The sequence below is a fragment of the Populus euphratica genome, unplaced genomic scaffold (genome assembly GCF_000495115.2).
Source record: "Populus euphratica unplaced genomic scaffold, PopEup_1.0 scaffold35.1, whole genome shotgun sequence".
Lineage (NCBI taxonomy): Eukaryota > Viridiplantae > Streptophyta > Magnoliopsida > Malpighiales > Salicaceae > Populus > Populus euphratica.
This window is the reverse complement of record NW_011499860.1, coordinates 690,397-713,808: the sequence shown is the minus strand read 5'-3', so window position 1 is coordinate 713,808 and position 23,412 is coordinate 690,397. Positions and strand designations below refer to the sequence as shown.

The following is a 23,412-nucleotide window of genomic DNA, read 5'->3' as shown; positions in this document are numbered from 1 at the left end:
TAATATAAGTTATTTGCAAATTATAGTAGGTCGGGGCTCCTTAACCACTAATTCAGTATTACATATTGGAATTGGTTTACTAAATTGTGAATTATTAATAATTTTTTTTTTAGAAATAAAATCAATTCTTTTTATATTGATTATGATTTAGAAATCAAAACATCAGGGATTTTTAATACGGGCCTCATATAGGATAAGTGAAAGAATTTATATTAAAATATTATGGCATTATCAACTATGTAATTTTCCATTAATTACTTAAATGATTGAGGAATTAATTTTCTTGACACAAATGCCACTCTCATCTTCTTTTAATTTGGTATTAACTATTAATATAAGTTATAACCAAACCAAATCTATCTCTTAACTCGAGTAATTGTTGCTTGTACCATAAAAAAAAAAAAACACTGCAACGATTTTACATAGAGTGATGCAAATAATACATCAAACTCTCAAAGCCAAAAATATTGCCAAGGTACCTACCTAAGTAAAATGGACGAGAAAAAAACCTTAGCATTTATGCATGATATGACCACTTGATTTAATTGTTCATAGGCAAGATTCTCAACATTCATAAGTCACTTAAGATAATAATAAATAAATTATATTATGGCATCCATGCATAAAAATCAAATTATGCAAAAGATAATTTTACCGGATAAAAATCAAATTATGCAAAAGATAATTTCGCCGTTTGTTTTTACATTTCAAAAATAGTTTTTAAAATAAATGAATTTTTTTATTTTTTATTTTAAATTAATTTTTTTATATTTTCAAATCATTTTGATGTGTTGATGTTAATAATAATTTTTAAAAAACTAAAAAATATTATTTTAATATATTTCCGAGTAAAATATATTTTAAAAAACAACTACAATCAAACTTTTAAATAAATATATATTTACAAGCTAACCATCATGAAAGTTTCACACAATATTTTTTATACTAAATTTGAAGTTTGTTTTGCAATCATATCAATCAACAAAATACAAAGAACAAAAACAGTAACATTAATATAATTAAAACTAATAAAATCCAAGACTAAAAAAATAACTTTATGATAAGATATTAAATTCAATGTACGTGAAATGGATTGAAGAACTGATTGCTCGAATTAAACAAACCTTTTTTTCAGTTTGTTAGAATAAGAAAAGTAGAAGTAATAGTTTAAGGTTGCCATTGTTTTTGCCTTCAAAATGTTTTTTTTGTATGATTTTAAATTATTTTAATATATTAATATTAAAAATAAAATTTAAAAAATAAAAATATTATTTTAATATATTTTCAAATAAAAAAAATCACTTGAAAAAAAAACTATATATATATATAAAAATTGTTTAGCTTTTATTAACTAATTTAAAAAAAAACATAAACATGTGCGGTGTTATTATTCTATCTTTTGTTTCTGCTAGGGCCCACAAGTGTAAAATACATGTACACCCTGTAAAAAATTTAAATTTTTTACAGGTCCGGGCTCTACGAGCCTCCCACTGTCGCTGCCCTGATTGATGTCTAAGGCTGAGCCATAAGCTTCTTACTTTTTAAGAAAGGAGATATTCTTGGGAAGAAAGGAAGTCAGCCAAGCTTCATCACTCAGTGCCTTGTTCTTACAAGGAGATCTTTCGTAAACATGTATTGTGATCTATGCTATTACTGGCTTCGCCTAGCAACCTACATTGCATTGTGCTTATGTGTAGACAATCTTCTATGACGTTGGCTTCACTTTTGGCACAACACAGGTAATTTATTACATCTAAGAGCAATACATTTCAGCGGCATTGGTGCTACTGAAAACTGCCTTGACACTATTACTTGTGAATTCTCAGGCAAGAGGCTCCATTAATGCTCTCATTCGTTGCAGCATTCTTGAATTTCATTGCAATTGGTGGATTCCCCTCTTTCGTAGATGATATTAACGTCGATTTTCTTACTTAATCTTTAATGTTTGATACACATATGAAGAGTAATGGGAATGATTTTACCTTATCCATACAGGATTATCAGACGAGAAAGATTAAACGGGCAATATGGTGCTGGTGCATTCATCGTTGGAAACACTCGGTCTTCCATTCCTTGCCTGCTCATGATCTCTTTAATCCCTGGCGCGATAGCTTTTTATATCGTTGGCCTTCAAAAGAGTTTGGAACACTTTGTCTACTTTGCTCTGCTACTCTTCGTGTGCATAAGCATGATGCTGGTTGAAAGCTTAATGATGATCTTTGCAAGTAATTTGCCAGATTTCTTGATGGGTGTTATAACAGGTGCTGGGATTCAGGGCGTGATGATGTTACTTGAAGCTTTTTCTCGGTCGCCAGATCATCTTCCTAAGCCTCTCCGGAGATATCCAACGCACTACATTGCACTCCACAAGCATGCAAACCAATGGTTCTACAAGAACGATTTTGAAGGGTTGGCATTCCCTAACAATCTAGCAGGAGGGCGACCTACCATTACTGGTGAAGAAATTATGAAAAATACCTTGCATGTAGAGATGGGCTTCTTCTAAAGGTATTGGTCTTGGTATCATGTTAAACAGGAACGGTGGTTCTTTATCGCCTCATGTTTTGGGGAATTATAGAACTTGTTGAAAAGGTTAAACCAATCATCAAAGCTGCTATTGGTGCTGCTACAAGACAACCAAGACAGATCTCAGAGAATCCCTCTTCCTCACTTTTAGATGAAGCTCACGCGTAGTGATTTATCCAAGTAAAACTTTAGGGCCTAATGTGAGGTTTCCCAAATAACATTACAATGGGCGTAAACGACATCTCGTCTGATAAGAGGCAGCGTCACAGCATCTATTTTCCACGTCCCCGTTACCTCAACCACTATATAAACATCCCGTACAACTCCAAAAAACAAGAAGCTGCCGGTTTCTAGAAGCAAGAAAAGGTAAGAATAGATGGAGGAAGAAGAGCATGAGGTCTATGGTGGAGAGATTCCCGATGTGGAAGGCGATATGGATCCTCATAACGCCGACGTTGACATGTCCGCCGCCGAAGATGATGCCGTCAAGGTCCTAAAACCTTTTCTCCATTCAATTTTCAGTTTTTTTTTTTGTTTTTTTACTTGTACACTGAACCGAAACCCTAGAAATCTAAACTAGATCTTCAATTATTTATAATCTTGAATAATCGGTAACTGATTTTTAGTTTATTGGATGATATTGTAATGGTGAAGGAGTTGGATGAGATGAAGAAGAGATTGAAGGAGATGGAAGAGGAGGCGGCTGCTCTTCGTGAGATGCAAGCAAAAGTTGAGAAGGAAATGGGCGCTGTTCCAGGTTTATTTTAATTTTATTTTTTAAAAATATATTTACTTCTGGTACTGGGTTCCACACCCCCCCCCCTTTTTTTTAAGAGGAATAGAGATGTAAACTGTTATGATGTGTTCTGGATTTGGGTTTGGATTTGATTGGCTGCTATTTTTTAATATTCGGAATATGATTTAAACCTTTCGTTATCTTCAAATAGAGGGTTACTGAGGAATGGTGTCTGGAATGTTAAAGCTGAAATTTACTTGTTCGGTTATTTGCTGATGTTTAAGTGGAAGTTGTTAGAGGCTATTCTGATAAGATTAAAAGGCAATTTTTGCGACAATGTGATTTTACTAAGAAAAAAGAGTAGGTGGGAACTTGGGATATGTAGATGATGGAATCAGCAAGTAGGACTCTGTACTTATGTAGTTTCTGCGGAACTTCATTTTGTGAGTGGACTGTAAATCTAGTAGACATCATTTTGGTACTCTGAAATTTCGTGTGCTATTTAGTTGTGTTTTTACACATTGTTTCTAGAAGTACTTTCAAACTTTCTTTTAGAAACGGGGAAAGTTCTGTTTATAGAGTAATAATAAATTTGTCCAGGTCCCTGTTCTGTGAAATGTCCTGACGTTCTCTCATATGCACTGGGAATTCTCTATGCATTCCTTTGCAACATGGTATTTTTACATTTAGATATATGTTTATTGTTTCAGTTATGTATGGCCAAAGCATATCATGTGATTTACGGATTTCAGCCACATTGAAGTTTGTAAATCTTATGTTGTGGTTAATTTATAGTGTATAAGTATTCTATCATTTAATTTTGTTGTTATTGTAGATTACTGGTTAAGTGGTTCTTGACAAAGGTTCTATTCATATTGGAAGTGTCTTCCTATCTTTAGATGCTTTCTAAGGTTCTTTTGTTTTCTTTCTTTAAATTTGGGCTCATATTATATATCTGCATGGCTATAATGTTCCAACAGATCCAGCTAGTGCAGCAGCTAATCAAGCAAACAAAGAGGAAGCAGATTCTCGTTCTGTGTTTGTTGGCAATGTGAGAAATATAATGTCCTTTTGCTTTTAGAAGAATGCTTGAATCATTTTATATATGCTGTTTATATTTGTATATGTGTACCTATAGTAAAGGAAAACGATATTATGTGGAGATATAATGTTGACATGGCACAATTTCCCATAGCAGTCCAAAACATCCCACTAAGGCTGTGTTTGCACGGCGCTCCTCGCCAACAAATGCTCCCTTAAGTGTTTAATTACTTTAATATATAATGATGACATGACACAATTTTCAATTGCTGTCCAAAACGTCCCACTAAGTGTTTAATTACTTTCATAAGATAGGAATAAACTACATATATGAATACACTTGTAATTAATAAGCCCTTTTGGAACCACTATTGTACTAACAGTTCCGGGCTTCAGACTCTGCCAAGTGAGGTCAGTTTAGTACTTAAAAAATGTTGTTTTAATTAATTTCATTGCTTTTGGTGCACTTGGATAATTGTAATTCAGAATCATGGTTTGACTTTGTCTCACTATGATCGCAGGGTCCTCTTATTCTTCAAGTTCTCTGTATGTATTGCTGGAATTGTAACACTATGTTTTGAGGGTGGGCCAGAGTCATTTTTATGTCAAACAGCGTTGTCATATGAGAGATACAAAATCAATATTGAATTTGAAAGAAAACAGAGAAAAAACAAGATACTCTGAAAATGACAAGAAAGTATGTCCGATTTTACTCCAACAAAAAAAAGAAAAGGAATCAAAGAAACATTTGAGGGGGGAATGCTAGCCAAAAAGAAACAGAAAAGAGGAAAAAAAAAAAAAGAGATGAGAAATGAAGCAAGAAAGATGGGGAAAAAAGTGAAGTCAAGTATGTAACTCAAGAAAAAGAAAAAAAGTTTGGTGTCTGAATAAAATCTATTTCAAAGAAAAAAATGGAGGGGGGAATGCTAGCCAAAAAGAACAGAAAAAAGGACAAAAGAAAAGAGAAAGAAAAGAGATGAGAAATGAAGAAAGAAAGATGGGGAAAAAAGTGAAGTCAAGTATGTAACTCAAGAAAAAGAAAAAAAGTTTGGTGTCTGAATAAAATCTATTTCAAAGAAAAAAATGGAGGGGGGAATGCTAGCCAAAAAGAACAGAAAAAAGGACAAAAGAAAAGAGAAAGAAAAGAGATGAGAAATGAAGAAAGAAAGATGGGGAAAAAAGTGAAGTCAAGTATGAAACTCAATAAAAAGAAAAAAAGATTGGTGTCTGAATAAAATCTATTTGAAAGAAAAAAATGGAGTGAAGGAACTCAGCAAAAGGCTTATTGGAGGTTGCTGGAATGGATGCAAGTAGGATGTGAATAATGATGCGTCAAACATGATATTTGTGAAGAAAGCTGTTGCTTTCGAGGAGCATGGGCAAGTTGGGATATGCAATCTAAGTTGCAGAGCCTCAACCCTGCTGGTGATGGTCTTTGGTACTTCCAAAACATGTGATCATGGGACAGATGGGGAGAAAGGTGTAGATTGCTGCCTTTTGTGGTCAGAATTACTAACTTCTTTTCATCCCGTTGGTTTATCTAAAGTGTTGGAAATGTTTGACAAAATATTCACTCTTTCCTTTAAGTGATCTTGCCTTTTTTATTTTATCATTTTTCTTTCTTTCAAGAAAATTATCAGCACATTTTTATTTGGTTATTTGATAGTATATTTTAAGACACATCTTAGATATGGTGTTTCTTTTGAATGAAGATTAACTCATTTCATTAGTGATTGCAGGATTTTAAAATGTATTAATCAGAAATTTAGAAGCATTATCAGGATTTTAAGCAGTAAAAATATTGGATATGTTATTTCTGTACATGCATTTATCTAAAACCTTACATTTTCTATTTTTTGCAGTCTGACCAAAGCCATATTATACTGTTCTGGTACACATATCTGTCAGTCTTTTTCATTGATTTGAATTTCAAGATGTTATATACTTAAACCATCTTTAGTTTACATGAAACCATCATTTGCTCTACACATACAGAAACACATATTTCTTGTCATCTTGGAATGAAGATCCTTTTTCTTAGCTTTGGTTTATCGATGTACCTGGCCTAACTCTTTGCACAGCCTGGTGCATCAAAATCTTACCTCTGTAAGCTGCTTGTGGTCTTGCTCGTTACCCTAACAAACATTCGGGGTTTTCTACTCTTGAAATTTCAAAGAACTTTTAACTGAACTCTTTGTTTGCTGTTGTGCTATTAGTTGGACAAGGAACATGTAGCAATGTAACGCTTGAAAGTCATGTGAAAGAACATGAGGAAAGAAACTGTGTATAAAACTCTCTCAGAGGATCAAATATATGGATGAAGGCTGAGTGCCAAATAATTTGGGATTAGGGCTTTATTCTAATAGAGCTGAGATTATATGTTTGTAGGAAATACCAGAATGTTTGGTTACTGTTTTTTCTTGATATGTGAAAGAGGCATATGAAATGACAATTATTTTGCTGTATTGATTGAAGAAAAAAAACCAAGAAAAGATCAATATTGTTGATGGTGCTAGGAAAAAGCTAAATTAGAAGTAAGCATCTGAAAGACACCATGTCCTCTTCATTGGAAAAACATGGTGGTTTTATTTTGTCAGTTGAAGGTTGATTTTGTGATAGAGAAATTTGATTTTATGGATGCAGTGATGAGAAGGGATTGGTATATTAATAACTGTGAAGAGGTGGCTCAACTGCTGGACGTTAGCATTTTCCACAAACTTGGACTATTGTTATGCCAATACTTGGTGATTTGGAAATTGTTATGATGATAGCATGCACTTGGGATATTGATAGTTTGACTCAAAACAATCTTGTCAAGAAAAAATATATATTTAGGAGACAATTTTTTATTTGGTGAAATTGATGTTCCATTGATAGAATTGGTAAATTATAGTTAATGAATGCTTTTGAAGCAAAGAAAAAAATAAAAGGAAAAAGAGACCATTTCTTTTATTGAATGCGGATTTAGCATTTCCCATCTAACATCATTATTTTTATTAGGCGCACAATTTGCCCTGCTCTTTATGACTTGATTGATTATATATAGCGCATAAAGAACCCTCTGAAATGCATGGTTCATTATTATATAAAACTGTTGGAATTGAGGTAATCTCTTCTGGAAAATTCATAACCTGTAGTTATTGTTTCTACCTTACTGAACTCAACAATGAAACCTGATGCTGAACTTTATTTGCAGGTTGATTATGCATGCACGCCTGAAGAAGTGCAGCAGCATTTTCAGTCCTGTGGTACGGTAAATAGGGTTACTATTTTGACAGATAAGTTTGGCCAGCCAAAGGGCTTCGCTTATGTGGAGTTCGTTGAAGTAGAAGCTGTTCAAGAGGCTCTGGCTCTCAACGAATCTGAACTACATGGCCGTCAATTGAAGGTAGGTCATTGTTCATCTTTTGAAAATATAAAAGCTTGAATTATTGTTATGGAGCTGGACATGAATTTGCTACGGTAGATTAAACTTGTGATTGCTGCTGTTTAGATCATTTTGTTCCTATGGTTTGATAATTAACCTACATTTCAGGTTTCTCCCAAAAGGACCAATGTTCCTGGAATGAAGCAATATCGTGCTAGATCTTTCAATCCTTACATGGGTAACCGGTTCAGGAGGCCATATGTGCCCCCGTATTTCTACTCTCCTTATGGATACGGGTATGTTTCTTCATGCTCTCGCTTGTTGCAATTAGCTTTTTGTCACTCGCCTTTCCTTAATTTTACCCTCCTAAATGGTGGCAGGAAGGTGCCTAGATTCAGAAGGTCAATGCGATACATGCCTTATTACTAAGATGTTTCCGTCAGACTAAGGAGTTTATATCTGGTGGATAGTTATCTAAGAATTTCAGATTTCATCTTCATTTGACAGGACAAGTAGATGCTTTATTGGTGTCATGTTTGTGACTACTTTGTATCTGCATGACACAAAAGATTCCTGTAATTTTAATCCACCATGGTTATGCACAAGCCTGCAAGTCTCTGCAGTTCAAGCTTTAGCCAATTGGTGCACTGTGCTTGCTTTTAACTGGTAGTCTAGTTTATGCAGTTGGTTCCCAGTTTCTCAGGATTCATACTGCTATTTTATGGGCGTTTTGAGGGCCAACATCCTTCAGTTTTCTTCCATGAAACCTATCTTAATCAACACATGTGAAAGTTGAGATGGCATTTCTTCCCTCAAAAGCACCTTTTTCTTGTTGCATGTGAACTTCCTTCTTTATCCAGTTACACAGTCGAGAAAAACTGCGGTGGCTGTCACTGGCTCCCCATTTCTCTCGGTGATTTTATTGAAGACCTAGTTTTTTGTTTTTCCAATTTTTTTTTTAATTCTTGTCCTTAATTTTTTTTTATTGCATCTTTTTTTACCGCATTTTATGAAGTAAAATTTAAAATTGTGATTAAAAGAGGAACCACAATATACATGTGTTTTGAGTTTGAAAAATAAGATTGAAATGCCTGGTTTCATTTACATGTTTTTAGACCTTTATATAGTAAGAAAAAGTTGAGGTTGAGAGATAATTTTTTTTATTTGATTTTGCATTTTTAAATCAAGATTGATTTATAGAATACATGTTACAAGGATTGATAATGATTTTTTTTTTTGTGAATAATTTGAAAAATGAAATTTTGAGTTAAAAAAACCCAGCTTTTTTGGCTAATATTCTAGTGGTTAGAAACATGGAAAACAAATTATATGTTGTCTATTTTTATTTATTTTTCTGAAAAAAATTTAAGAAAAAGAAGGAAAGAAAGAAAAAAGAGTCTAAAAGTGTGGGTTTGGCTTTTCAGGCCCACACGCATGACCTTTACTGCGTTAGGCATTTGTTTAATGGGTCATGTTTTTTTATTTTTAAAATTTAATTAAAATAATTTTAAAATATATTAAAAATATTATTTTTAAGAATAATATTGTAGTGTTTATATATATATATATATAGCACCTTTTTTGAGCAATCCTTCGTGACGTCTTTGTTTTGTTTTCTGGATTTTTTGCGCCAGTGTTTTTTTATATTATCCCATGATCATATAAAAAACAGACTTCAAAAAGGTTACAATGTATTATTTTTATATTCCTTAATGCATCTGAAATATAATAATAAAACCATTAAATTTTTCTTTCATGATTCTGATAATTTTTTTCTCAAAAACAAAATCTCGATAAACAAATTGACAAGAGTGGAATTATATTAATAGGATGAAGATTTTTTTTTTTTAATTAAAGAGATGCCTAATAGAATTTACATTATTATTTTTATTATCCCATGTTTCTGTTTTTATTAAATAGAGTACATTTCTATATATATAAAAAAATTATATTCTTTTTTGCAATGAAAAATAAATTAATTAGAAAAAAAAGATTATCCTAGAAAATTATTTTATTTCAATAGAATTTAAATTATTTTTTTAAAAAAAATCATTGATATATAATTAAATAAAAGAATTTGAACAGCTCTATATAAAACAAGATCATATACTTTAATTTGTATTTATCTCATAGTTTCTTGAATTAATCTTTGTCAAGTCGATATCTGGTTCGCCAGTCTTCAAGTCCAAGTACAGACAAAATGAAGACATTTTAATATGTTTGTGGTGAAAATAATCCAATATTTTCCTCATGGTGAAGTTCATGAGAAGCATTCAAGGTTAGTGATACAATTTTTCCTGCGAGCGTAGCAGGCCAATGTTTTGAAAAGCCACAAGCACTGCCTATCTTCATCGGACATCGTGTTTTTAAAATTTCTTTCCTGGATTTAAGGTTCATAACTACATAAACTAAAAGTTTATTTAAAAATTAAAACAAATTCACCGAGTTATCAGCAGCACCTTGCAAATAGCAGCTCCCACTCAGAGGACACCGCAAAAGCCACAGGAGCAAAAACCCTTCACAGAAAGAATTGGCTTGAGAAATGGTAGAAGAGATATCTTGCAGATGTTCAGTTCATCTCAAGACTTTTCGAGTTGCTTTCGTTGTCATACCAGTGTAACAGCAATAAATGGTGGCTGCAAAGCAAGGTTTGATAGATGATCCATGGCAAACTTATTGACCACAAAATACATCTAGTCTAATGCCCATATAAATAACACGGGGTCTTGGAGCTGTCTACAGGCCCGAGGAAAGCAGACGTTGAGTTCCTACCCTTCTTTTTCTGAGTCGCTCAGCAATGATAAAAGCGAGCTCAAGTGATTGAGAAGCTTTGAGCCTTGGGTCACAATGTGTGTGATATCGAGAGCTCAAGTCATCAAAAGTTACTGTCCGAGACCCTCCAATGCATTCAGTCACATTCTGGCCAGTCATCTCTAGATGAATTCCTCCACGATGGCTTCCTTCTTGCTCATGCACATCAAAGAATGCTCGCCCCTCAGCCTACAAACAAAGACAAAATTATCACCAAGATTTGGAGAAGGGGGGGGACAGAAGCAAAAGAAGATGATTCTGAACGTTATATATTCAGATAATATTTTTCTGGGACGCTCTCAAGGCAAGAGAGCCGGCAGTAAATGCTACAGAAACCAGGATCATAAGAGGTCCCCTATTGATATGACGTAAAATTCTGAAGACAGTGGATCATAGTTCAACCCTTCTTTGCGGCCAAATGCTTTAGTTCAACCCTTCTTTGCGGCCAAATTCTTTGGCATGTGGTTGATATTAACTAACTTTGCTAATATACCAACAGCAAGTGGCTGGTGAGTTAATAATTAAGCAGTTGTTAACTAACAGCAACTTATTTCAGACATTGATTGGTATCTCAAGGACCGCAAACCAGTTGTTATTGAACCACAACTTATTTCCCACACTGACTAGCCATGACTGTAAATGAATTACCTCAACTGGACAATACTAGGAATACAATGATATTTAAGTGTTGTGAATTGGCGTCAATCTATGTTGCATTATGTAATTTTAATTTTGTCAATTCTTTTAGCATATATTATCTCATGATAAAGAACATGCCTCCACTTAACATGCAATACAAATTGTAATCAAATGCTACAACTGACTCAATACTTGGTGATATAATCGTAAGAATGGGAGAGTAATCATACCAAAATAGCATCAAAGGGGCGTGTTTTGAGTCCACAAGGTGCCTTGATGGTGTTTCCATGCATTGGATCACAGATCCATGTCACGATTTGTCCTGCCCTACGGACAGCTCTGATCAAGGGGGAAGCTTCGCTCTCATATTTTCAGCACCCCTTCAGGAAAAAAAAAAAACCCTTTTACTGCAGACAGGCACAATATTTTTATTAAGTAGTTTATACTTTATAGTCTATCTTGGATGATTCTTTTTTCCCTGAGCTTATCCAAGAGGCAGGGTGCGAACATGGCAAGTTTAGAAGGAGATTAGTTTAGAAGTTATAATTAATGGTAAGTATTTGGAGGGCTAATCAACTGGGCAAGTAAATATTATTAATTATATATGGTTTGTATCTCGTCTTGGAGGATAATCAATGGTACTGTATTGCAAATAGACGAATTCGAGAGGTCATTTTTTTCTCTTCGTCCATCAATGATAAGCGAAACCATCAATTGACAGGTCTCGCCACTAAGAACTTTTTGATACCAAATTATAACAAAAGCTAGATGATCAGTAAAAATTATTATAAATTAAGAGATATTTCATACAAAAGCTAGATGATTAGTAAAAATTATCATAACATTTCATACTTATGTCTCAACTTTTTATAAGTTTTTTTTTTTGTTATTTGTATTTTTTTCTCTTTTGATAACTAAACTATGCAATTATTTGTTTTTGTTAAATTAAGCATATTTATCATATTTAAATATTTTGAGTCTAACATGAACATTAAAAAAAAAACCTATAAAAAATAAAAAATAATTAGAGTTTTTGTTTAGTGTGCTTTCAAATATTTTAAATGTTTTTTATAAAAATAAAAATAATTTATAAAAAATATTAATTAGGACTTCTGTTTATAATATTTTAAGAATAGTTTTTATTTTTTAATAAAAAATAAAAAATAAAATTTTTTATTTAAGATTTTTCAAGAATAATTTAAATATTTTTTTATAAAAAATTAATTAGGTTTGATTATCAAACTCAAGTTACTTATATCTAGACACATCAATAAACTTAAAATATTCTCTATATTTTTAATATTAATAATTTAAATTAAATGTCATTAAATTTTAATGTTATAAATCATGGAAATTTTGAATCTAAAAACTAAAATCCGATTTTGACTTTTTTTTTTTAATATTATAGTATTGTTTAGAAGATGGAAATGATTGTTTAGAATAATGATTTGAGGTGGTTGTTTGGCCTGAGGGTGGTGAGCTCGAAATGGACAGCACCGATAAGGGAGGAAGAAAGCTACTGGAGCTATGTAGTCATTTTCCAAAATTAAAAAAAATAAAAATTGCTGATCACAATTAAATAAATAAATGTCAAGCACAACGGTGATTTAGTATAAGCTTAAAAAAAAATAGAATTTTTGGATGATTGTTTAGAATTTTAAATTATAATCATTATCAGAATGCTTGCTCAAGAGACTGAAGCGTTAAACCTTGGGTCACAATGAGTGCGACAACGGGAGCTCAAGTCATCGTAAGTTATCGTCGGTGACGCCCTATTGCACTCTTTCACATTCCGGCCAGTCATCTCTAGGTGAATTCCTCCAGGATGGCTTCCTTCTTGCTCATGCACGTCGAAAAATGCTCGCACCTCAGCCTATAAACAACAATATTGACTTTTACATTAGCAAGATTTTTATTTTTAATCAGTAAATCTCTCCACACATGATTAATCAGCTTCATTAATTATTAATTTCTAAAGTTATTTAGGTGGAATCTGCCTCCAAATTTCGATGCATGACAATAACTTCGATACCTGTTTAAATTCTATGAGTGAACTTTTGTTTCATTTAATTTTTTTATTATGTATATTGAGGTGGAGGCAGGGGTTGGTAGGGCCCGATCATGTAATTTTTTTTTTCCAACCCTTCTCTCAACAATATTTATATTTTTAATCTAAATAATAAAAAAAATAATATTTTAGCTCTTCTTAATTTTATTTTTTGGTTTCCACTATAATACAAAAATTATGGCAAAATGATTCAACTGAAAATGTATTTTCAACGGTATTGTGATTAAGATTAAGATTAAGATTCTCATTTTAACTGTTTGGTACTGTGATAATTAAGATTTTTATCTCTCTCTCTCTCTATATATATATATAAATTATTTGGTTAGTTAATTAATTTTTATTTTATCATTGGACTTTATATATAATTACCATTTAAATATTAATTGTGTAAAAGTTAAAATAATTTATTTTTTATTTATGAAAGATCTTTTTATTTATTTTGTATTAAAAAATCTATCATATATCAGTTTGAATTTTATATATTAAAAAATTAACTAAAAAGTAAATTGTTTTTTAAATTATAACCGCAAGAAACCAAACACATCCTTTGCCTCTAGCGCGCTCGCTCTTGAACTCATCGCCAGGCCGTTCCTCCCTCTCTTTATTTCTCAGCACTCAGCAGAACCCAAACCAATCCCAATAAAACCAGAAAACGACAGTCACTAAATCAAAATACGACACAATAATGTCTCTCACAACCTACCACCACCACCACCATCACCACCTCCTCTTCAATAACTCGCCGCATCGCATCACCCTCCTCTTCACCTCCACCAGCCTCTCACTCAGAAATCTCACTCTCTCTCGCCACCTTAACACATCCTTACATTCCCATAATTTCCACTTCAAACCCCAGACTCCCAAGAGCTCTTTCAATTTCACTCTCAAAGCTTACCAATCGGACCCCACAATCCCTACCCAAGATTCCAAACAATTCAACCTCGATCAATTCCTCTCAGTTGCTGAGTTACTCTGCATCTTCTCGTCGTCTATAATCACAATTAGTTACGCATTGAATTATACGGTTTTGAACTCGAAAAGGGGAGTGTTGGGGGTTATAGGGAGTAATACAGGGTTTGCGTGGGGAATGGTGGTGATGGTTAGTGGAGTGGTGATCGGTGCGTGGATAAGAAGGCGGCAGTGGTGGCAGGTTAGTAGGGAGACGGGTAGGGAAGGGAGTAGAGAGAGTTTGAATTTGGTGGGGAGGATTGAGAAATTGGAAGAGGATGTGAGGAGTTCTGCTACCATTATTAGGGTTTTGTCTAGGCAGCTTGAGAAGTTGGGGATTCGGTTTCGGGTTACCAGGAAGGCATTGAAAGAGCCCATTGCTGAGGTACCCATTTTCTTTTCTTTTCTTTTCTTTTCTAATGTTGTTAATTACTGAAAAAGACAAGGGTCCTGAAGTTTTTTACAATAGATGAATTTGAGGATTGGATTGGAATATTAACATATTTAATGGAAAGCAATTGTTAGTAGAAGTAATCCAGTTTTGTTGTTTGAAGTTTTATGCATGAAATGTGGAAGATTTTGAGAAAATGAACAAGGTTTGGAATATTGAAAATTGGAACTCGGTGGCAAGAGAAGAGATGCCTGAGAAAAAATGAGTTTGTGTTTGGCATTATCTTTTAATTATAGAAAAACCTTTGAAATTGATATATACTGCATCTCTGAGGATTTTCATCCTAATAAATTGGTGTCATTCTTGCGGTTCGACTAACAAGTTGATTTGAAAGAAAAACTGATGATTGTTCATTCTGGCTGTCCATTCTCATTTGCATATTAATAATGAGATTGGGCATGGATTTACTGATGATTGTCTGAATGGTTCGTTACTTTTTCTGCTTAAATTCTATTCTTTGAGAAGTTCAGCCAAGGTCTCCTTGATTCTATTGCTTAGGACTCTGGTATGTGTGCTGACATCCAAAGAATGGATGGTGATAAACGACCATGGTTTAGAGTGGCTAGGTTTTCTCTCAATGGGTGCATCATTTATATTGCTTTTGTTATTCTTTCAAAGGCTCAACATGCTAAACTAAGCTGCGTTGCCCTTGTGGAAGAAAATATTGCCTTTTTCTATTCTTTGTTTTTCTTAGAATCTCGAACCTCTGGTTGATAATATATTTGGTTCTGTATAAACATGGCATGTGGCTTGAAGCCTCGAACAAGAAGATACTGTTTTATGGTTGTGCAGTGGGTCTAATACCTCTGACTTCAAATAGATTGCATAAGTAACGTATATCTGCTGATACTTTTAGAAATTAGTGCAATTTTTTTTTTATAAATAGCTTGAGTTAATTTATTAACTTCTTTCAATCTGTGTCTGAAGACTGCAGCTCTGGCTCAAAAGAATTCTGATGCTACTCGAGCATTAGCTGTGCAAGAAGATATTCTGGAAAAGGAGCTTGGTGAAATTCAGAAGGTCTTGTTGGCAATGCAGGTAAGTTCAGCTGATAGATTGATTGTGCCAATGACAAACCTTTTGTAAAGAATAGGGGTATGACAGACATTAGGAAAAGGTCAAAAAGTTTATTTTATTGCAATTGTTCCCCTGTTCTTTTCACGATCTGGTTCTTGTTCAAACTTTCGTTAAAAAAGGTTTTTTCCTGTAATTATATCTTGGTAATCAAGTGACTGGTGATATGAATTGTGAAATTGGTTCTGTGGTGTTCAGTGAAACCTGTCTGAAACCAATGTAGGTGTGATAGGGACGTGATTGAAGAAAAAGGCTGTGCATAGTCACTATAAAGGGTTAATGCTCCCATACATCTCGTAATCTTCATTTTGTATTTAAAAGGTCCCTCTACTATTTTTTGTCTTAATATCAACCCTTTATATGACTTTTTTCTGTTATTTATACAGTCTTTTGTCAGTTCATGTCACTACACGGGATACGTGCTCACAACATGGGTTTTTTTGCTAGCATGCAGTACTGGTCCTTATATTTTTTTTTATTTAAATGTTTTGGTCCCTATATTATATTTTTCTAACAAATAAGTCTTTTATTAAATTTTTTTTGTCATCATATCTTACAATCATATATCATTTAGTTCTTGGCTGATTTTTGTTTTTTTTTGAATTAAGGCTCTACATGTCATATATAAACTTAGTAAAAATTAGTCAAATGATTTGCATGGGGTTGATGGGTAAGGTAAGAGTTAAATGCATTCAAATAAGTATATCATTTAAAAAACTAATAATTTTTTTTCTATATTTTTTTAATTCATTTTCTTGATATAAACCTAAAACAACCGAGAAAGAAAAAAATTAAAATAAAAGAAGGGGAAAACATTTCACATAATAGATATATGATATAAGAATTTTCTTTACTTTTGTTTTTTTATTAATTTAAATAGGTAGATCTATTTAAATCCACATAACCCTTATCTTATCTATCAATCCATTTTAATTATTTGACAAAGTTATGCTTTGACATGCAAGGATTTAACTTTTTTTGAAAAAAAAATTCACTCACGGACTAAATTACATATGACTGCAAAATGCAAGGACCAACTTTTAATGAAGAATTTATTTATAAGAAGATACATCATAGGGACCAAAATAAAATTTTATTTTAAGGGTCCAAAATATACATCAGTGAAATACTTGCTGTGAGCATGTAAGGTGCAGGGTTATTAAAATAAAAAATAGTAGAGGGATCTTTTAAATACAAAGCAAATAGTACAAGGATGTAGGGAAGCATTAACCCTCATTAAAAATGTAAATGAAACATGATACGAATCTCTACTGGCACTAAGTTTAGTGAAGAAGTAGCTGATGTATTCATTCTCAACTTCTTTCTTTCTTTCTTTCTTTTTTTGCAACGTATCACTTCTTATGTTGTTGGAAAGTAAAAATAACTACTAGGGTTGGTAAAAGAATGTCATATCGGTTCTATGCGTGGGAGAACATGTTACAAGCGATCAGTTCCATGGCTTATGATGAATGGAGGTTATCGAATGCAGTAAGACTAACTTCAATATGTCATCATCTTTGCAGGAGCAGCAGCAAAAACAACTGGAGCTAATTCTTGCAATTGGGAAGAGTGGGAAGTTATGGGATAAAAGACGGGAACCTGTCCAAGAACAAGAATTGATTAAAACATCTGATTTAACTGAGGGGGTGAACCAGTTGCAAACCCATGAAACTGAACCTTTAGTTACAAGCAAGGGAAGCAATAATGACATTCCATAAAAATCAGCAGTAAATACTCGCCGGATTTTTCTGTTTTTTCCGCCACCCGAGGTTGACCTCTTCTTTCATTTTCTTCAGCAAGGCAGCTGTGCTCTTTTGGTTCCCACTGTAGCTTCACCATAGGCCATCTGAGCGAAGACCCCCGTTTCTTGATCTGAATACGCTATTGCTGCAGCGTAAAGAAAAATGAAGGACTAAATATCTTTGTATAATTGAGACACAATCTATTCAATCGCTGTGCTCATTCCCGTGAGGTTGCACTTGCTGTTCAAGTTTTGTTTCTTGACAGTAACAATTTCATTCATTGGGAATGGGAGCTCGAAATCTGTACTCTTCTTACAAGTACTGGCATAATTTAAATGCAATGTTAGATACTTATTGTTTCTGTGCTCATTTCTTGTTTCTTTTGAATTTGAATCGCTGTGCTCATTTCTTGTTTCTCTCCAAACCAATCTCATGTTTAGTTAAAGAAGAGCACTTTACCTCTTTGAAAGAAGTTGGACTTGGATTGTCTTGATAATTGGCTTGACAATCCCAAATCTTTGGAGCCCTCCTGCCTCTTTGCTGCTTGATTGGCCATGAAAGACTTCCCAGTAACCCTTTATGCTTCCATTCCCTGGTTGAGCTATTTCCAATGAAGTTTTTATATCTGTTCTTCCAAAACCTTCAACTTGTTTCCCAACAATGTTTACTTCCAATTGATCAAATCTTCTAATGGCAGTTTGAGATGCCAACTGTTAAGGTTTAAGAAAGAAACTATAAGAAGAATAGAAAGAAGAGGGAAAGAGAAGAATTAGAGAGAAAAGGAGAAAATGCAATTATGTATCGAGCTGTAATTTTCTTATTGCCTCCCTCAAGCTTCTGTGCAATCTTCTTTCATACAAGGATCGAATGTAAAGCTAGTTACAATGACAGTTGCCATCTCTGCTGCTGCTTTTGCTACTGCACTTCTGCTAGACCTTCTCTTCTGGCTTGACAATCCCAAATCTTGCTTGTTTCCCATGCTAATAATCACTCATATCACTTGAACTGGTAACACTCATTACTAGTAATAATGGTGATTTCGAAGATACGGCCATTGCTAAATTCTTCGCTTGAGGATTTTGTAAAGGCAGAGCTATATTTTTATCATTATTAAATAATTGTAGAACTGTGTATTGAATGGTGGTTTTATACTTTGTTATTTTGGAATTAATAAAGCAGATCTTATTATATGTTTCATGAGATGGACATAAAGAAGCCGCAATTGAATTGTATTCGAATATTTACCTATGCTTTCATTTACTGGGAGTTCCATTTATGAAGTTAGAAATTCAGAATTGCAGCTATGCGGTTCAGGTTTTTTTTCATTATTCTCAATTGTTTTTACTTGATAACTGATGGATTTTTCAATGTAGATGGATATAGCTTGAACGAAAAGATAATTGGCATGCAAACTATCAAGGAAGCGTTTATGAACGCTGCTGATGTGTTTCTAAGAATTTTAATTTTTTTTTAGATGTGTTTCTAAGAATTTTAATTTTTTTTATTTAAAATTAGTTTTTTTTATTTTTTAAATTATTTTAATGTACCTGAATAAATTTTAAATAATAATAAAATTATTTAAAAGTATTTTTTAACAAAAATATTTTAAAAAATAACGATTATCATAATATCAAACATATATTAAGAGTATATTCGAGAATATAGTTAAATTATATTTTAAAAAGTTTATTTTTTAATTTTTAAAATATTTTAATATATTAATATTAAAAATAAATTTTAAAAAAATATATATTTTAATATATTTTCAAAATATTTTTTAAAATTGTTAAACTTGTGTTGAAGTTGTGACAGGAGCATAGTTTTAAAACCCGGTCCGACAGATTAACTAGGGACCTAACTAATCTGGGATTGAAACCAAACCGAGTTAAAGAAAAAATAAAAAAAGAAAAAATCTGATGTGACTCGACAGGTTGACTCGGGACCCAATAGATCTGACAAGACTCGATTGTAAATTCATTGATTTTTTTTTAAATTTTTTATTAAAATAATATTATTTAATTTTAAAAAATAAAAATTAACCCAATTAATTCAATAACTTTATTAAAATTTAATAATTGGATGAAAATTTAAAACGGAGATTTTAGACCAGGTCAATCACGTAGACAGGAGAATTTCACATGGTAACTAGAACAACTGTGAAGTTTCCAAGAGACAGTTACTATTAAAACCTTGTTACTGTTTGATTATTATTATTGATTTTCACTTCTTTCAATGTGTCGAAAAACGATCCATTTAGGTCACTGTCGGCCAGCTTCAACGTCATGGCTTTTGACACAGAGTTATACCTTTCTCTTATTACTGTGGTCTTCTACGTCAGGGGAAAGGAGGTGAACCTAAAATGTGAATATGAGCTTAGCTCCCTCTGCTAAATTTTTGTTTTTGAAATAATTTTTATAATTATAATTTTAAAAAATAAATTTTAAAAATTTATAATTAGTTAGTTTTAAATATATATTTAATAAAAATTATAATTAAGATTTATATATAATAAAAAACATATAAAATATTTGACTAATTATGTTTCAAAATATGTGATTATGGTTATTTTTTATTAAAAATGTATTAAAATATTTTTTTTTATTTTTAAAAAATTATTTTTTATATCAGTATATCGAATTGATCTAAAATTAAAAAATTATTTTTTATATCAATATATCGAATTAATCTAAAAACAAAAAAAATATTAATTTGAAATAAAAAAATTCAAAATTTTTTTAAAACGATTTTAAAATACAAAAACAAACAATATTTTATAAAACTTATTTTAAAAACTATATAAAAATTACTTTATAAAAACTATATTTTCAACCTAATTTTTCAATAAATCTCACTATATAAAACATAATTTAATACATTACCAAATATTTTATTATATTTTTTATATCACAAATACAAAAATTAACGAAGAACAAACACATTGTAAGAAACTGTTTGGGAACACAGTTCAATCTATATTTTTTTTTTAAAGATATTTAAATTTAATATGATTTGTATGTTTTAGATTATTTTAATATAATAATATTAAAAATAATTTTTAAAAAATAAAAAAATTATTAATATATATTTTAACATAAAAAATTATTTAAAAAATAATAATTACTACCCTATCAAACACATCTTAAAATCATCGAAGAGTTCAGCTCGGGAGAAAGAGTGTTGGCCTTTGGAAAGACAGCTCTGTCCTGCACTCATGAACCAGTCTGCAGTACTTGCTATCATCTGGTGCATTTTTGCTCGAATTAACTCTATCCATACTGGCTTGTGTTCATCCATGGCTGTCATTTCTGCAAAAATATGGCCATTAATTGTAGCACTGTAAGAAGTTAGAGAAACATGAATCAATGGTCTGACCTCAGCTCGCCCACCTTGAAATCAATGTCACAGGATGGATCTATGAGCATTTACATGTTCAAGTACCGTGCTGGGGAGTTTTCTGACTGAAATATCAAAGTATTTTTCTTGAAGATGCAATTAGAGCAATTCATTTGAAATCCCATGACTATCGAGTTCTGAATCTTCTCCTGTAGCAGTTAAGAGGGGAAAAAGGTACATATCTGTTCATATTATTCCTTATCTTCTTTCCAGGATACAGCTTAAAAGAAGATAACCATTTATCCTCAGATGTTGTCAAGATCATGAACAAATTTCTGTCACGAATTTTCATGCCAGACACTGATTAATCAATTCTGCCAGTCCTTTCTGTCCGGTTCTCAATTATATATATGGCTAGTTACCGAGTAACATGTAGCCTGTTGTTTGGTTAGTTTTATGTAACTAGGGTAAATGTATTTTCTTGGTGGATGATGAGCATATGGAATTTCTATCCATCTCGGGATTTCTAACGGAAGTATATCCGTTGATCTATATATAAATGCTAAATTTCTTTGTTTTCTTATCAATTCATTCGTAGCCTGTATTTAAATTAAGTGGTGGTCATTTTTTATTTTTTTAAGGCTATAAAGAGTGAAATTTCTCGAAATATATTAATGCAACAAAAACAATAAATATAATTTATTTTAGAAATCCAAGAATACTATTAGATAAATTTAGATTTATTTAAAGTTTATTAAAAAACTAACTAAAAATTATATATATATTTTTAATTTTAAATAATTATTTTAAGTTTAGGATATTATAAATCACATGCCGTTTCAATGTTTAGTTTTAAATGAGAATCCACATAAATCACTAATAAAAAAATCTTATAAACTATTTTACAAGTTCAAGAAAGAGGAATTGCTTTACTTCAAAATATCTACTATTTTTTTTTTTGTGTTTTTCAGATGTTCTATAGTTGATGTACTTTCTATACAAAAAATAAGATGCATAATATTCTATTTATATAAAAACTTGAAAACTCTATAAATGCAAAATATTATTTTTTTTAATAATATCTCATATATTATAGTATAATTTTAAAAATTTATTTAATAAAATTTCTCTTTAATTTTTTTAAGTCTAAAATTATAATTCCCTGTATAAAAAAGAGTTTAGTCCTTAATTTCTAAAACTTATTTATAATCAAGTCATACTTGATTTATTATAAATTTAATAAATAATTTATTTATATTTGAAAATCAAGTACAATATCTAGTAATATGCCATTATCTTCTAAATATTAAAAAAGTTATAAGTATTTGACCTAATCTTTTAGTAATAATTTTCTCAATACAATTAATATTTATTTATCAACAATATTTCAATTTAAATATTATAATGGAGTTTGTCTATTATATCAAATTATATATATTCTTAAATATTATAATCATTAATTATTTAAATTATTTTTTCTAATCTTATTTTCCTTCCCGTAAGGATTTATATATTATATCTTTTATACTCACTATAATAGATGCACTATTCACCATTTATCCACAGTCACCATTTTTTTTAATTTAAATAAATATTATATTTAAAACAACTTGTTATTTTTAATATAATTATGACAAAAAAATCTTATTTATTTATTAAACTGTGATAAAAATTATATTTACCATGTTATTTTTTAAAGAATCATAGATGTTATTTATAACATATTAAACTATATTATTTTTTAAAATAAATTTTCAAAGGTGTTATTTTCATTTTTTTTTAAGTTAAGAGGGGAAAAGGTACATATCTGTTCGTGATTTTACCCTTTTTATATATATATATATATTTCATATTATTCCGTATCTTCTTTCCAGGATACAGCATAAAAGAATATAACCATTTCTCCTCAGATGCTGTCAAGATCATGAACAAATTTCTGTCACGAATTTTCATGCCAGACACTGATTAATCAATTCTGCCAGTCCTTTCTGTCCGGTTCTCAATTATATATATGGCTAGTTACCGAGTAACATGTAGCCTGTTGTTTGGTTAGTTTTATGTAACTAGGGTAAATGTATTTTCTTGGTGGATGATGAGCATATGGAATTTCTATCCATCTCGGGATTTCTAACGGAAGTATATCCGTTGATCTATAAATGCTAAATTTCTTTGTTTTCTTATCAATTCATTCGTAGCCTGTATTTAAATTAAGTGGTGGTCATTTTTTATTTTTTTAAGGCTATAAAGAGTGAAATTTCTCGAAATATATTAATGCAACAAAAACAATAAATATAATTTATTTTAGAAATCCAAGAATATTATTAAATAAATTTCAATTTATTTAAAGTCTGTACAAAAACTAACTAAAAATTATATTTTTTTTTAGTTTTAAATGTGAGATATTATAAATCACATGTCATTTGAGTGTCCAGTTTTAAATGTCATTTGAATGTCTAGTTTTAAACGAGAATTCACAAGAATTATTAATAAAAAATTTCATAATTTTTTTTAGAAGTTTGGGAGAGAGGGATTGCTCAACTTCTAAATATCAACTTTTTTTTTTGTATTTTTTAAATGTTTTATAATTAATGTAATTTTTATACAAAAAATGAGAGGCGTAACATTTTATTTATAAGGAAACTTGAAAACTCTATAAATATAAAATATTAATTTTTT

General features: G+C 31.2%; 3 protein-coding genes and 1 pseudogene across 5 annotated transcripts; 3 read left to right on the top strand and 1 right to left on the bottom strand.

The window, feature by feature from the left end:
* Positions 1–1,374: 1,374 nt before the first annotated feature.
* On the top strand, positions 1,375–2,753 carry LOC105124674 (ABC transporter G family member 11-like; annotated as a pseudogene).
* Positions 2,754–2,837: 84 nt separating this feature from the next.
* On the top strand, positions 2,838–8,469 carry LOC105124482 (polyadenylate-binding protein 2-like). 2 transcript variants are annotated; one of them, XM_011024515.1, is made up of 6 exons: positions 2,838–3,016; positions 3,181–3,283; positions 4,243–4,313; positions 7,500–7,691; positions 7,839–7,966; positions 8,051–8,469. In XM_011024515.1, the coding sequence occupies exons 1-6, from the start codon at positions 2,903–2,905 to the stop codon at positions 8,097–8,099; spliced, it is 657 nt and encodes a 218-aa protein (XP_011022817.1). In that variant the 5' UTR covers positions 2,838–2,902; the 3' UTR covers positions 8,100–8,469. The 2 variants fall into 2 exon arrangements, with proteins under 2 accessions (XP_011022817.1, XP_011022818.1); XM_011024516.1 differs by lacking the exons at positions 2,838–3,016; positions 3,181–3,283; positions 4,243–4,313 and adding an exon at positions 5,461–5,783.
* A 1,622-nt stretch (positions 8,470–10,091) lies between these two features.
* LOC105124673 (phospho-2-dehydro-3-deoxyheptonate aldolase 1, chloroplastic) lies at positions 10,092–12,924 on the bottom strand. The gene is given in 4 exon segments (XM_011024780.1): positions 10,092–10,670; positions 11,351–11,469; positions 11,472–11,500; positions 12,830–12,924. Coding segments are annotated over 4 exon segments (507 nt in total). The 3' UTR covers positions 10,092–10,406.
* An 804-nt stretch (positions 12,925–13,728) lies between these two features.
* On the top strand, positions 13,729–17,772 carry LOC105124481 (uncharacterized). 2 transcript variants are annotated; one of them, XM_011024514.1, is made up of 3 exons: positions 13,729–14,521; positions 15,515–15,625; positions 15,885–16,136. In XM_011024514.1, exons 1-3 carry the CDS (start codon positions 13,874–13,876, stop codon positions 15,888–15,890), a joined length of 765 nt encoding a protein of 254 aa, XP_011022816.1. In that variant the 5' UTR covers positions 13,729–13,873; the 3' UTR covers positions 15,891–16,136. The 2 variants fall into 2 exon arrangements, with proteins under 2 accessions (XP_011022816.1, XP_011022815.1); XM_011024513.1 differs by lacking the exon at positions 15,885–16,136 and adding an exon at positions 17,185–17,772 and having other exon boundaries at positions 13,730–14,521.
* Positions 17,773–23,412: the final 5,640 nt, after the last annotated feature.

Excerpts from the sequence above, each read along its gene's own strand:
- LOC105124481 (XM_011024513.1), top strand. The coding sequence starts at position 13,874 with ATGTCTCTCACAACCTACCACCACCACCACCATCACCACCTCCTCTTC. Across the intron at positions 14,522-15,514 it reads TGAAAGAGCCCATTGCTGAG|ACTGCAGCTCTGGCTCAAAA; the intron begins GTACCCATTTTC and ends CTGTGTCTGAAG. Across the intron at positions 15,626-17,184 it reads AGGTCTTGTTGGCAATGCAG|GAGCAGCAGCAAAAACAACT; the intron begins GTAAGTTCAGCT and ends TCATCTTTGCAG.
- LOC105124482 (XM_011024515.1), top strand. The coding sequence starts at position 2,903 with ATGGAGGAAGAAGAGCATGAGGTCTATGGTGGAGAGATTCCCGATGTG. Across the intron at positions 3,017-3,180 it reads CCGAAGATGATGCCGTCAAG|GAGTTGGATGAGATGAAGAA; the intron begins GTCCTAAAACCT and ends GTAATGGTGAAG. Across the intron at positions 7,967-8,050 it reads TACTCTCCTTATGGATACGG|GAAGGTGCCTAGATTCAGAA; the intron begins GTATGTTTCTTC and ends AAATGGTGGCAG.